The 14,122-nt window shown below is 42.5% G+C and overlaps 1 protein-coding gene across 5 annotated transcripts in view; it reads right to left on the reverse strand.

Moving 5' to 3' along the window:
* cep162 (centrosomal protein 162) overlaps nt 1-13,324 on the reverse strand; it is a 137,491-nt gene extending 124,167 nt beyond the window's left edge. For 2 of the 5 annotated variants that reach the window (XM_041188618.1, XM_041188616.1), the window contains exons 1-4: nt 13,134-13,324; nt 5,789-5,888; nt 2,256-2,394; nt 1,144-1,266 (exon numbers count right to left, since the gene is read on the reverse strand). In XM_041188618.1, coding sequence (XP_041044552.1) covers nt 1,144-1,266; nt 2,256-2,394; nt 5,789-5,848 — 322 coding nt within the window. In that variant the 5' untranslated portion in view covers nt 5,849-5,888; nt 13,134-13,324. Of the gene's footprint in view, nt 1-1,143; nt 1,267-2,255; nt 2,395-5,788; nt 5,889-10,992; nt 11,061-13,133 lie in introns of those variants that run through there. The other 3 variants (XM_041188617.1, XM_041188619.1, XM_041188621.1) reach the window with 3 other exon arrangements.
* Between the last annotated feature and the right edge of the window lie 798 nt (nt 13,325-14,122).

Raw genomic sequence — 14,122 nt, forward strand, 5'->3', positions numbered from 1 at the left:
TGTTAGTATTCAGGTGCAGCAAGTGATAAGGAGGGCAAATGGAATGTTGTAATTTATTGAAAGAGAAATGGAATAAAAAAGTAGGGACGTTTTGCTACAATTGTATAGGACGTTGGTGAGACCACATCTGGAGTACTGTGTACAGTTGTGGTCTTCCTACTTACTAAAGGATATAACTGCGTTAGAAGGAGTACAGAGAAGGTTCACTCAACTGATACCTGGGATGGGGTCGGGGGGGAATTAACTAACAGGGAAAGGTTGGACAGACTGGGCCTGTATCCACTGGAGTTTAGAAGATTGAGGGGTAATCTTATTGAAACATACAAGATCCTTAGGGGACTTGACAGGGTGGATACTGAAATAATGCTTCCCCTTATGGGAGATACTAGAACTAAGGGACAAAGTTCAAAAATAAGTGGTCTCCCATTTCAGACAGAGATGAGGAAAAATTTTTCCTCTCAGAGGGTCACTGGTCTGTGGAATTCCCCTCTCTAGAGAGGAGTGGAGGCAGGGTCATCGAATATTTTTAAGGCTGAGTTGGATAGCTTCTGACAAGGGAGTCAGAGATACAGTGGATAGACAGAAAACTGGAATTCAGGCTGCAATCAGATTAGTCACGATCTTGAAATTGAAAAAAAAACTAAAATAGATGCTGGAAATCCAATATAAAAAGAGAGGCCCAGATTTTTGGTACCCAGATGGTTAGCTGAAGTTGGGAAATTTTCTGGCTCACCGCATCAGTTGTGGTGGAAGGGAACCCGAATGGCGCAATCTTCACTCCGGGGTGCTTGCAGGATAGAGTTGGATCCTTGGTCCCAGAAGTGGAGCAGCAGTGTGATGGCCTGAGTGTACTTACTTGGCTTTCTACGCATCAGAAGATATTAATGCTATTTAAATGAACTTTATTGTCCCTTAGTAATTCATTGGCTGCGAAGAGCTTTGGGACAATGTGAAGTTGTGAATGGTGCCACATAAATGCAAGATCTATCTTTCTGCTATTGTGATAAGCTTTAAATTTCTATGTATCATTAAAGGCTTTTATGTTTCTGAACAAGTATGGTTTAGTCACTGTGGTGAGAACTTGGAGCTTATTACTTTATAGTATACTCTCATATTATGAAAAACAAATACACTCCTGGGAACCTGGACTTTGAGACAGTGCATTTCCAACACTCTCTTCGCCAATTTCTTTCTTCGTTGTTTCAATGCCAGCATCAATTACCGCTGCCTGTCTTTTCAGTTTGGAAAACCTCCTCTGTGGAGTTTCTTGGATGAAGATGATAAAAAATGAGCCAGCAAGTGCAAGTAATACAAGAGAAAAGCAAAGAAAAGTAAATTAAAGATAAGCAACAGGAAAACAGAAGTTTAAATGCATTAGGAAATTATACTTTTCAGAATATTATAGAATTCTTATAGAACTAGCAGGCAGTGTGAGGCACCACCTGACAGAAGATTGTTTTTCTTCTCTCTCTGCAAAAGTCCCCAGCTGAGGCAAATTAAAGATAGTAGTGAAGGAGAATGGTCTTGGGATGCCTTCTGTGTCCTCTTATCTATACGCGTGTCTGGCAGGAGTTAACAAATGGCACCCAGCCTAAGGTAAGCTTAAAGATGGCATCAGCCAAAGTAATGGGCAGGTGGAAAGTGAACCTTGGGTAACTGTCGATATGGCCAATAACCAAAAGACTCGAACAAGTGATTGACATATGGTAAACCAACAGCCCCTAGAGATAAGGTAAATCAATCGCTGCTCGGAGAGGCAGGGCACAGTCCCCGTCAGGCAGATGGAGCAAGAGCAGAAGATCTTGCTAGCACCTCGGTTAGTTCGAGAACAAAAACAAAAGAGGAGAACAGAACAGTCAAGAGACTACCACTCCCAGCTGCTGGCTTCATCCATCCATTCGTGCTCCAAGACCAATAAGCTGTCCTCATCTGTCGGGGGTTATATGTTTTTCCTGTCTATTTAGCTTATGCATTATATTTAAACTGTTGTTTCTTAATAAATGACTTAACACTGCTATTAAACCACCTATGACTTTGACTCCATTTTGGATAATCTGTGAATCCTGAGCCTAAAACTTACAGCATGTGCCATGAAATAGAAATTTTAAAATAAAATGTGAATCACATACAGATTGATGAATTTTAAATGCCAAAGTAAAGCACTTATGAGTGCAATGCTACGCTACCCTCCTGTGGCCAGCATCCATGCAACAGAAGCCATTTTGTGGCTGTACAAAAACAAAACAGCTACTTACGTCCTTCATCAGAGTCGTCATCATTAATCCACCATAGTTTAGCGTCTCTTTTGCTTTCCTTCCTTGTATGCTGACCCAGTGAACTCAAGGCACTAGATTTTGGCGAATTTCCCAAATCAACAGATTCATCTGAAACAGACTAGAATATGTGCACAAAGTTATCAGAACAAAAAACAGTGGGGAATCAGAGAAGCTGGCAGTTGGATGAAAAATTGTTATTTTTTACACTCAGAAAGGTGGAGTAATGCTATACATTATACAGGCAGTTATAAACTTACTGAGATGATACTTTTCACTCTAACACCACAACTTGTACAGGCAATAACTTTTCAACATATCCAGTTTCAACAGAAACACAAACATTGACCAAGATTTGATAAAAATGCAATAACAACTTGAAAAGTAAAACCACTGAGGGCATATCAATACTTCCAATCTTGGAAGGAAGCTTCTGGAATTTCCTCCAACAACAACTTCTGAAAGGAATTCAAAATTTGAGGGAAAGATTCTTGAAACCTGTTCAAAATCGAATCAAAAATCTGATTAAATTATTTGCAGCAAGGCAAAAAATGCTGCAGGATAAATTCTAGCCCCGTCTACCTCAGTGGTGGTGAAAACCGAGATAAAACAAGAGAACCTATATGCAGATGACACCAAAATAGGAAACACAGCTTAATTTAAGGAAACTATAAAATGATATTGATAAGGTGGGGATAAAAACAAAAAACTGCAGATGCTGGAAACCCAAAACAAAAACAGAATTGCCTGGAAAAACTCGGCAGGTCTGGCAGCATCGGCGGAGAAGAAAAGAGTTGACGTTTCGAGTCCTCATGACCCTTCCACAGTTCTGTGGAAGGATCACGAGGACTCGAAACGTCAACTCTTTTCTTCTCCGCCGATGCTGCCAGACCTGCCGAGTTTTTCCAGGTAATTCTGTTTTTGTTTTTGATAAGGTGGGGAATGTGCTGGCTCGTGGCAAATGTGCAGCGTCAGCAAGTATTAGCTGGTGCACTTTGATTAATAAAAAAATACTAGCATTGATATTCTGACCATTTGACCATCCCGTCTATATCTTCCTGTAGTTCAAGACACTCAACCTCACTGTTAACCACCCAGCCAATCTTTGTGTCATCTGCAAACTTACTAATCCTACCCCCCACATAGTCATCTATGTCGTTTATATAAATGACAAATAATAGGGGACCCAGCACAGATCGCTGTGGTACACCAATGGACACTGGTTTCCAGTCACTAAAGCATCCTTCTGTCATCACCCGCTGTCTCCTACAATAAGCCAAATTTGATTCCACCTTATCAAATTACCCTGTACCCCATGTGCATTTGCCTTCTTTATAAGTCTCCCATGTGGGACCTTGTCAAAGGCTTTGCTGAAATCCATATAAACTACATCAACTGCACTACCCTCAACTAAACACCTGGTCACCTCCTCAAAAAATTCCATGCCAAATGAGATTTTATTTGCTTTCACTTCAAAAGTGTACGAACAGTGATTTTACACTTAGTTAAGGGCCAATATACCAGCAAACTTAACACTTCTTTGGCCTTAAAAGGCACGATTTCTCCTGAGGGCTTCAGGACCCTGACATCAGGCTCAAATGGGGTGAGAAGCCCACAGTATGTGGGGAACAGTCTCTCATCTATGGTTTTCCCTAATTGGGCCAATTAATGGCCAGAGGCAGGCTTGCTGTCTAATTAGGACATGAGTGGGCTCGCCAAGTTGGAGGGCCAATAGGAGGACTTTTAGCACGGAAGCCGCAGGATGTCTTTACAGACAGTATGGAAGAGGGCATCCTCCCTCCAACTTTGTTAAATATTAAATTTTAAAAAGCGCTCTGCAGTTGGGCCGGAGCCAAGGAAACGGCACACAAGCCAATGCACAAATATTTGTGCCATTTGCCATTGTGCCCACCCTTATTAGGGCCTAAAAAATTCTCCCCAAAGTATCATCAAGCATTTCCAAGCCAGGCAAAGCATCAGTCTGTAAAGGGTAAAGTCCATGCACTCTGCTGCTGACTACAAAATCCAGGCCAATGTTCAGGCAAAGGTTGCTTGAACAAATCTGCCCACAGAGCTTTAGCAAGCTCCAGAGCATCATTTTCCTTTGTGGAACCATAGAAAAGTTACAGCACAGAAAGAGGCCATTCAGGTTAGAGCACTTCAGGCACAAATCCAGGTACTGATATATTAATATGCCGACATTAGTTTCAATCCGACGCCATCCGCAGGGAATCTGTAGCAGCCAGCAAAAGTGACAGTTAACCAGGGCAGCTGAACAACCGAGCTGCTAACCAGGCCGAAGTATCGTCACAAACATCAAAACAGAAAATATAAAGCATGGATTGTAATTCACTCTTTAATCATGATACAGAAAACGAAATAAAGATTGAGATATACACTGGGTCTAAGCAACAGTCTGTAAAGAGTAAAGCTCACTGCACTTGCTGTTGGACGCTGAAACATAATGATTTTAAAAATGTTATTTTAAAATTCATGAAATTATTATTATGGAACGGAGGGAATAAGCCTCCACACTTAAAAAAATTTGCTTTTCATAGCCAGAGAGGTTATTCAGCAGTAATTATCACTTAGTACGCCATTAAAAATTATTTTACACTTCATCCAACAAGGCTTAACATTCTCAATTTTTTTTACAGGAGGAACACAGCATAAAAGTTGAAGTTCATACCAATTCACTGATATTGTATTGATTACAGATGCAAAGTCTACAACAGCCCAGCTGTGGAGGGACAGGTATCACTGACAGTAACTTCAAGATCTCATTAAAGTTTAACAAATTTGCTGACGCCACAAGTTGCCATCAGTTTTACACAATAATGACACTGAGTGCTGACAGTTTTGCCGTCATTGAAACTGCAAATTTCAGGCAGGTATGTTTTATGTGACATTTCCATTTATGTCACTTGTTATTCTTATGCCAGTGAACAATGTTACTAATTTCAGCGTAGTTTGGGGCTGCAAATTCAAATTCACAAGTAACTGGGCTGAAACTGCCTACAAACTCACTATAGTTTTGACTTTTTCGTGTAGGACACAGAGAAGGTTTTCAATCAGTTCATCCATGGCTCCAAACCAGGTCTCAGAGGTAAGTTAGGCAATGTTCTGATATACTACCAGGAGTCCAAGCGGTTCGGTTGGTAGCAGTCCTGCCTCTGAGCTGGAAGGCCCCGAGTTCAAGTCACACTCCAGGACTTGTGGACGGTGCATTCACGCAGCTCAAAGTAGGGTGTTAATCAGCCTACAAAATCCTTCCAGAATTCCACACCAGTCTCCACAGGAGAAAGAGTGTGAAGATATTCAAAACAAAGAAATATACTACCAAACTGCTTAGTAACTGTTAAAACAAAAGCTCCCAACAACAGTTTCCATGCAATTTACTGTTACTATTAAAATTTTGGACCATAAAACCAAACCAGAGATCACCTCAAGTAAATTAATGTTAAACTCAAATATATTTGATGGAAATAGAATTTCACCAAAGGAAAAAAGAATACCTCCTTCAAGAATTGCTCAAACTGTTCCTCTATTTCCTCCTTGGTGAGTTTATGACTCATGATTTCAATGTGGCACACACTGATTCTTCAGAATAGAGCTCTAGAATAAAAGCAAAGGATATTATATCAATCCAAGGTTCAGTACATTTCAGGAAAGGCTTAAGATGAAGGGTGGTTGATCTCAATTTCTGCCCTGACCCGAACATCTTAGCCCAGTCTACAAGAGGTTCAGTTTAAATGTGTTGAGTTACAGATTTCAGTGAATCTGTCACACTAGCAGAGCTGCCCATCACCAGATCCGACTGGATCACATCAGATACTAGCATGTTTTGTTCTCCTGTCAAAATTACCCATATACCAGACTGTCATCATCCTGGACAGCAAAAGTCTCCTCTCCCAACTACCTCCATGTGCCCATCTTCCCCACCCCCAAAACTGTCACCTTCAAGTACGAGGAGCTTGGGAGCCTCTTTATCATCAAAACTCACAACAGTCATTCAGCTGCCCCCATGCTGTCCAACAAAATAATTACCCCGTACCCCCTGCCCCAGCACCAACACTGAAACTTCCTCATCATATTTTATTTGAATTTATCTGGTCAACGAAAACATTCTCCCATTCATACTAAACCAACTTACCTATCTGAATGCCATGCCAACTGACTCTGTAAATGTTACGCTCTCCTCAGGAACTGTCAGCCGCCTCCAAAATCCCACCCTTGATCCCTTTTTCCTTATGAACAGCCCTCCTATCTCCAACCTCTTTACCTTCCAAAGTTCTTCAGTGTTTTTATCTCTCAGATACACAGCTGTCATTCATGTAACTCCTTGTTTGAATCTCTCCCTTCCACAACACTGAACAATCTTAATCATATTCTCTGTGACTGTGATGTTTTCTCGCTTCTCATACTCCACAACCTCTCTGTACTGCGACATGTAGGCAAATGGTGTGCTCGATCAGCGCCTCTCCTCCATTGTCCAGCTCAGTAAGACTGGTATCACTTGGTTCCACTGTTACCTATTTGATCATAGCCAAAGTATGTCTTCTGTAATGAAACTCCAAGGCCACCCCAATCTGGATTTATCCTTGGTCCACTTTTTTGTTACATATTACATTAACTTCAAATATGCGAGCTGAATGCTGATGATACTCAGCTCTACCTTTCCATCACTTTTGAGACCTCTCTACTTCCTGTGTTGTCAAATTGCTTGTCCAACATTCAATCTTGGATTAACTGCAATTTCTTTCAGTCAAATAGGGAGAAGCCATGGTCTTTGGTCCCACCACAACTCCAAACTATTACATTATATAGAATTACACAGAATACATACTAATGCCACTGAGTTCAATCCCTTCCCAGAAATTATCTCACCCTGAATTTTGGCTTCCTATTTGACCTCAAGACAAGTTTTCAAATCTCTATCCCTTATCTTGTCCAATATATCACTAGAAACCTTAGATTCAGCAATATTTACATTCTGCAATGCCACTGCTCCCAAACCTCATAAACCAGATCATCCAAAACTCTGTTGCCTGTACCCTACCCTCAATCATTTCTGTTCCTAGCTGACCTACATTGGCTCCTGGTCCTCAGATTTTAAATTTTAAAGTTTTAAAATGTTCATTCTCCTGTTTAAATCCTGCCACGGTCTCATCCCTATCTCTGTAATCAGCTGCAGCCCTCCAATCCCAACAATCGCCCTATCCAAAGACTCCTTTCCTCTGGTTTGATAAGTCTCACACTCTGGAATTCATTTCCAAAGCACCTTCATATCTCCAACTCCTCTCCTCCTTCAACTTTGACCATACTTTTGGTAACCCCTCCTCCTCAGGTGAGCTAAGTGTGACTGCCCTTGACATCAAGGCAGCATTTGACAGAGTGTGGCATCATCAAGAAGCACTAGCAAAACTGGAGGCAATGGGAATCGGGGGAAAACTCTTTGCTGGTTGGAGCCATACCTAGCACAAAGGAAAATGGTTGTGGTTGTTGGAGGTCAATCATCTCAATTCCAGGACATCACTGCAGGAGTTCCTCAGGGTAGTGCCATCAGCCTAACCATCTTCAGCTCCTTCCATCAAAAGATCAGGAGTGGGGATGTTCGTTGATGATTGCACAATGTTCAGCACCATTTGCGACAGATACTGAAGCAGTCCATGCCCAAATGCAGCAAGACCTTGACAATATCCAGGCTTGGGCTGACAAGTGGTAAGTAGCATTCACGCCACACAAGTGCCAAGCAATGACCATCTCCAACAAGAGAAAATCTAACCAATCGCTCCTTTACATTCAATGACATTACCATTGCCGAATCCCCCACTATCAACATCCTGGAGATTACCATTAACCAGAAACTGAACTGGACTAGCCATACAAATGCTGTGGCTACAAGAGCAGGTCAGAGGCTAGGAATCCTGCAGCAAGTAACTCACCTCCTGACTCCCTAAAGCCTGTCCACCATCTACAAGGCACAATTCAGGAGTGTGATGGAATACTGTCCACTTGCCTGGATGAGTGCAGTTTCAACAACAATCAAGAAGCTGGACACCACCCAGGTCAAAGCAGCCCACTTGATTGGCACCCCATCCACAAACATTTACTTCTTCCACCACTGACAAACAGTAGCAGCAGTGTGTACCATCTACAAGATGCACTGCAGAAACTCCATCACCTGGAAGTTCCCAACCAAGCCATTCACCATCCTGACTGGGAAATACATCATTGTTCCTTCACTGTCGCTGGTTCAACATCCTGGAACTTCCTCCATAACAGCACTGTGGGTGTACATACTCCACAGGGACTGCAGCAGTTCAAGAAGGCAGCGCGCCACCACCTTCTCAAGGGGAATTTAGGATGGGCAATAAATGCTGGCCTAGCCAGCGACACCCACATCCCATAAATGAATTTTAAAATATCATACCACTTTTTTCAATTCACGTGCACTTTTTGATAATGCCTCTGTAAAATACGTTGGGAAGATTTTCTACATAAGCTTGTTCTAGATAATTTGCTGGGAGCCATGGGATCCTTGTTTCCTCTGATCCTCAGCAAGAAAGGATCAATGGGAAAGGATCAAAGGGAAAGCGCACACCAATTCCAGCTGCCCTTTTGAGACATCATATAAGCAATTGAAACTGCCTCATCCATCTAACAGGATGACCCTCTCTCAGCCCTATCAATAGTGGAAATTAGTGGATATTAAAATTCACAAATCTTAATTGTGCACAGAGAAAAGAAAATTCAGGAAACCTGTAATATAAATCAGAGCCAATGTGTTTTGAACATCTAAACAGGTCAGAAAAAAATCTTCTAGATATTTTCTAATTAATCTGAACTGTTATCTGGTTTTACACATTCCCCCACCTGGACTGCTGCATGGTACATTTTTATTTTATTTGTTCTTAGGGCGTCACTGGCTAGGCCAGCATTTATTCCCCATTCCATTGTCCTTGAGGGCATTTAAGAGTCAACCACATTGGTGTGGGTCTGGAGTCACATGTAGTCACTAAAGGACATTAGTGAACCAGATGGGTTTTTATGACAATAAAAACAATTTATGGTCATCATTAGACTTTTAATTCCAGATTTTTTACTGAATTCAAATTCAAAATCTGCTGTGAGGGATTCGAACCCGGGTCCCCAGAGCATTGCCCTAGGTCTCTGGATTACCAATCTAGTGACAATACCACTACATCACCACCTCCCTGGGACAAGCTGGATAGACCGGTGAACATTTTCCTGCCCATCATTTTCATGTATTTGTACACTTATTTCCCAAGAATGAAATACAAATAAAACATTTTTAAATCAGCAGCTTTTATTCACCAATAAAAGGTGATAAAATTGTTGCTTGTTGAGAGGCTGGATAATGCTGTAAGACCTTGTACAAGGCATTAATATGTAGAAATTTCTGGTGAATAAGCTGGAAGGTGGATAATAGGAGTTTGAATATTTGAGAGTGCACTGTATCCCCTGGTATCCAATCAATTGTTACTTGGTGATTCTCTCCAACACCCACCACCACCTACAAGTTCCCCTTCAAGCCACTCACCATCCTGACTTGGAAATATATCACCATTCCTTCACTGTCGCTGGGTTAAAATCCTGGAATTCCTTCCCTAACAGCACTTTGGCGTATCTACACCACATGGACTGCAGTGGCTGAAGAAGCCAGCACACCACCACCTTCTCAAGGGCAATTGGGGATGGGCAATAAATGCTGGCTTAGCCAGCAACCCCATATCCCATGAATGAATTAAAAAAAATCCAAGATAACCGACAACCAGTCTAGGATGAGCTGTAACTCATACTACCTAAACAATGAAGACCAAAACCATTATTCTTCAGGCTCTGTGATAAATGTTATACCTTGCTACACGTCCATTCTTCCCTCTGGCTTCTATCAGTGTTCAGGCTTAACAAGATGGTTCACAACCTTGGTACCTTCAATGACCAAATTTCTGAGTCCATATCCTTTCCATCGCCTCCACCTCACTCACATCACTTGCAACTGTGTTTGTTATAATTAATCTGCTGCTGAAACTCTCAGCCTTGCTTTTGTCACCCTCAGGTTTAATTATTCCAATGCTCTCTGAGCTGGAATCCCATCCTCCACCCTCCTGAAATTTCAGTTAATCCAAAACTATCTCAACCCTTACCAATTCACAATTATCTACCACTTGCACCCCTTTTTCTGCTCCATACCTGCAATCCTTGCAGACCTATACTGAATCCCTGTCCCCAAATACATCAAATTTAAAATTCCTCTTTGACTTCCCTTACTCTCCTACAGCTAACCTCCTCTAGCCATACAAATTTTCCCTGCCCATGAACTCCCTGTTAATCTGAATGGCCTCTTGTGCAATCCCACCTTTCTTTGCCACATTTAAAACCAATCCCTGACCAGATTTTTGATCACCCACCCCTTAGCTCTCTTTTTTTTGGTTTATTGTTTGTTTTACTGGCATATGTCTATGAACATGGACGCAAAGGAACAGGAGCTGGCCATTCGTCATTCAAATGTGGCAGATCTGTACCTCAACACCATTTACCCACTTTTGTTCCATATACAGGATATTTGTTTAAATTTAAAAATGCTATTAAAACATTTAAAATAATGACAGCTGATAGCATGTACCAACAATTTGATAAATTATATCATTCCTTAAAAAGGAGCTCATTTCTGGTAACAATACAGTTGCATTACCAAGTTTTGTTAACCTGTAGACCATCTCTTGCAAAATCACAAAGGTAGCAGCCTTCTCAAAGGTAGAAATCTCTCCCAAGCGTGTTAGCGCTAATCAAATTGAAGCAGCTTCTGTGGCTCGGGCACGTCCACAGGATGGAAGACAATCGCATATCCAAGAACTTTCTGTATAGTGCGGTAGCCAGACCCAGGCAGGTGCTTGAAGCGCTGCTTCAAAGATGCTTGCAAGCAAGATATGAAGGCCCTAAGTGCATTTGTCTCACCTGAGAGTCAACAGCTGGTGAAATGGTGACACTTGCTGTGTGCTAACCACAGCTGCAGCTTGGAAACAGGCACCAGTGCTGAAAACAACCCAGAATGTCAACTGACTTGCGGCAAAATCTGCCTCTCAAGGACTCGCCTTCACAGCCATCAGCAAAGGTTCACAAAATGAAGACACTCCACCTATTGTTTGGATTGTTTGCTGCATGTTCTTTATCGCTCATAGATGGAAGGATGCCAACAGACCATCTCCTGCATAATGCACTATAGTTGGGTGCAACAGTTGCCATTTCATTGATCAAAATTAAACTGTACTGTAAAACAGTGTATTAAATTCTCCCCTCACACTTCTTGGGTTTTCACTCAAGCTCAACCATACAACACAGTAATTGTGGTGTTCCATTTGATTCTAGGCTGAGCTTCCAATCCCGTCTGCTTCATCATAGACCACAAAACTGTACCTCCCAAACATCACCGTATCCACCTCACTTTACATCTGCTATCACCTAATTCACCCCATTAAGTTTCCAGACTGTTTTGCTCATTACTGTATTTTAGGTGGCTGAGTGACAGGAAACAGAAATTAGTGAACTGTTGTTTCAGACTGGAGGAAGGTATACAGTGGGATTCCCCCAGGGGTCAGGATTAAGACCACTGCTTTTCTTGATCTACGTTCAAACACGTAGGTTTGGGCGCGCACGGTGCAGTTTCAAAATTTGCAGATGACACAAAACTTGGAAGTATTGTGAACTGTGATGATAGTGATAAACTTCAGAAGAACATGGACAGGCTGTGCAATGAGCAGGCACGTGCCAGGTGAAATTTAATGCAGAGAAGTGTGAAGTAATTCATTTTGGGTAGAAAAATGAGGAGAGGCAGTATAAACTAAAGGACATAATTCTAAAGGGGATGCAGGAACAAAGAGGTATATGCACAGTAATCGCTTGAAGTGGCAGAACAGGTTGAGAGAGCAGTTAATAAGGCATAGAGGATCCTGGATGTTATAAATAGAGGCAGAGTATAAGAGAAAGGAAATTATGATGAACCTGTATAAAAAATCCTGTTTGGCTTCAACCTGAGATTTGCGCTCATATCTGTGCACCACACTTTAGGAAGGACACGGAGGCATAGGAGGGAGTGCGGTAAAGATTTACAAGGGTCCAGCAATGAAAAGCTTCAGTTTGCCTCAGGGAAGAGAAAATTAAAAGGAAATTTGACAGAGGTGTTCAAAGTCAGGAGTGGTCTGGATTGTGGAGATAGGGAGAAACTGTTCCCCTTAATGGATGGGTCAAGAATGATGGGACACTGATTTAAGATGATTGGCAGAAGGTGACAGGAGGAAAAACATTTTTACGCAGTCAGTGGTTAGAATCTGGAATGCTCTGCCTGAGAGTGTGGTGGCAGATTCAGTCAAGGCTTTCAAGAGATCTGGATAAATATGCAAAGAGGAAAAATTTGCAGGGCTACAGGGAAAAGGCAGGGGAGTGGAACTTGGTGAGCTGCTCTGGCAGAGCCAGCACGATCACAATGGGCCAAACGCTTACATGCAGAGAAGGAGGCCATTCTATAATTCTATGATAAAACACCTTCCTCACTGGCCCCCTGAGCTCCATGTCCTCCAGGACCACTTGGACTCCTCACACAATCTTTGCCAATTCTCAGCAGCTCTCTGTTCTGGACATTGATTTCAGAATTCTCAACTCCACCCATTCCTACATCCCTGCCTACATTCTCCACTCTTTCAAATCAGGATTATTAATCCTTCCTGCTTCCCTCCCCCTTTCCTTGAACTATTAGCCAGGCATATTAATTAACACCAAACTCCAGAACTCGCCCTCCCTGTCTTGTTTCATGCACATTGAAATGCCTCTTAAACCTACCACTTATGCAGGACCATCAAGCACCTCGCAAAAAATACCCATCTGCTGGGCTCTGATCCCCAACTGAGACATTTTTTTGTTAAATGCATCAACTACTCATTCATGTGCCCAGAGTTTTAAGGCGTCCTGCAAGGCCTTTTCCCCGCACCTTTAGCCTTGTTGTCCCAAGCAGGTTTCAGATTGACAATGCGCTGAGGCTTTTCAGCCTTGCCTCCTCTGATTGGCTGACTCGCTGCTCCCGCGCGCTCCGCCCGCCGCTGACGTCACGAACAAAGTCGGTTATCGAGCCAAGCTTTGACGTTTTTGATTGACAAGAGAATCCAGCCACTCAGCATCCCGAGCTTTGCACCAATCGCCGTGAGGCGAGTGTGGGATTTTTCAGGTCGAGCAAATCTCGCCTTTGTCGGAACCAGGTTTTGAAGGTCTTCAGTTTTCAGTCTTGCTGGAGAGTAAAAGTGGGTTTTCTGCTTACCTTAATGTGCGGCCATCCGGTCTGAAAGCCGAGGACTACAGGCCGCAAGCAGCCGTTGGGAGTCGGTTCGCGTTGCAAGGCAACAGGACGCCGTGAGCAGCAAACTGTTAGCTCGGGCGACGGAAAGCGTCAGGGGGTCAAAATTCTGCTGGCGGAAGCTGCTCAGTGATTCAATTCGAAACGGCAGCGCTTGAACCAGAGAGTTGGGAAACGTCACAATGGTATTTGTTGAGAATTGTGGTGTCAACTACAGGCCCAACAGGGAAGATGGCACAACAGGAGGCCATTCATCCCATCATTTCTGTGGCAGCCCCCAAAAGCCCCATTTCGAACAGTACAGGTGCTATCCTAAACTTGAAACATACCTTGGCTGGGCCGTACTTTTAGTTTGTTTTGCAGTTCTGGTCAGCATGTTGTTATAAAAGCTAAAGAGTCACTGGAGAGGGTACAAAGAAATTACAAGAATGAGACGAGAAGCATGAATTTCCTATCAGGAAAGGATACACAGGCTGGGTCT

This window comes from Carcharodon carcharias, chromosome 5 (assembly GCF_017639515.1).
Source record: "Carcharodon carcharias isolate sCarCar2 chromosome 5, sCarCar2.pri, whole genome shotgun sequence".
Lineage (NCBI taxonomy): Eukaryota > Metazoa > Chordata > Chondrichthyes > Lamniformes > Lamnidae > Carcharodon > Carcharodon carcharias.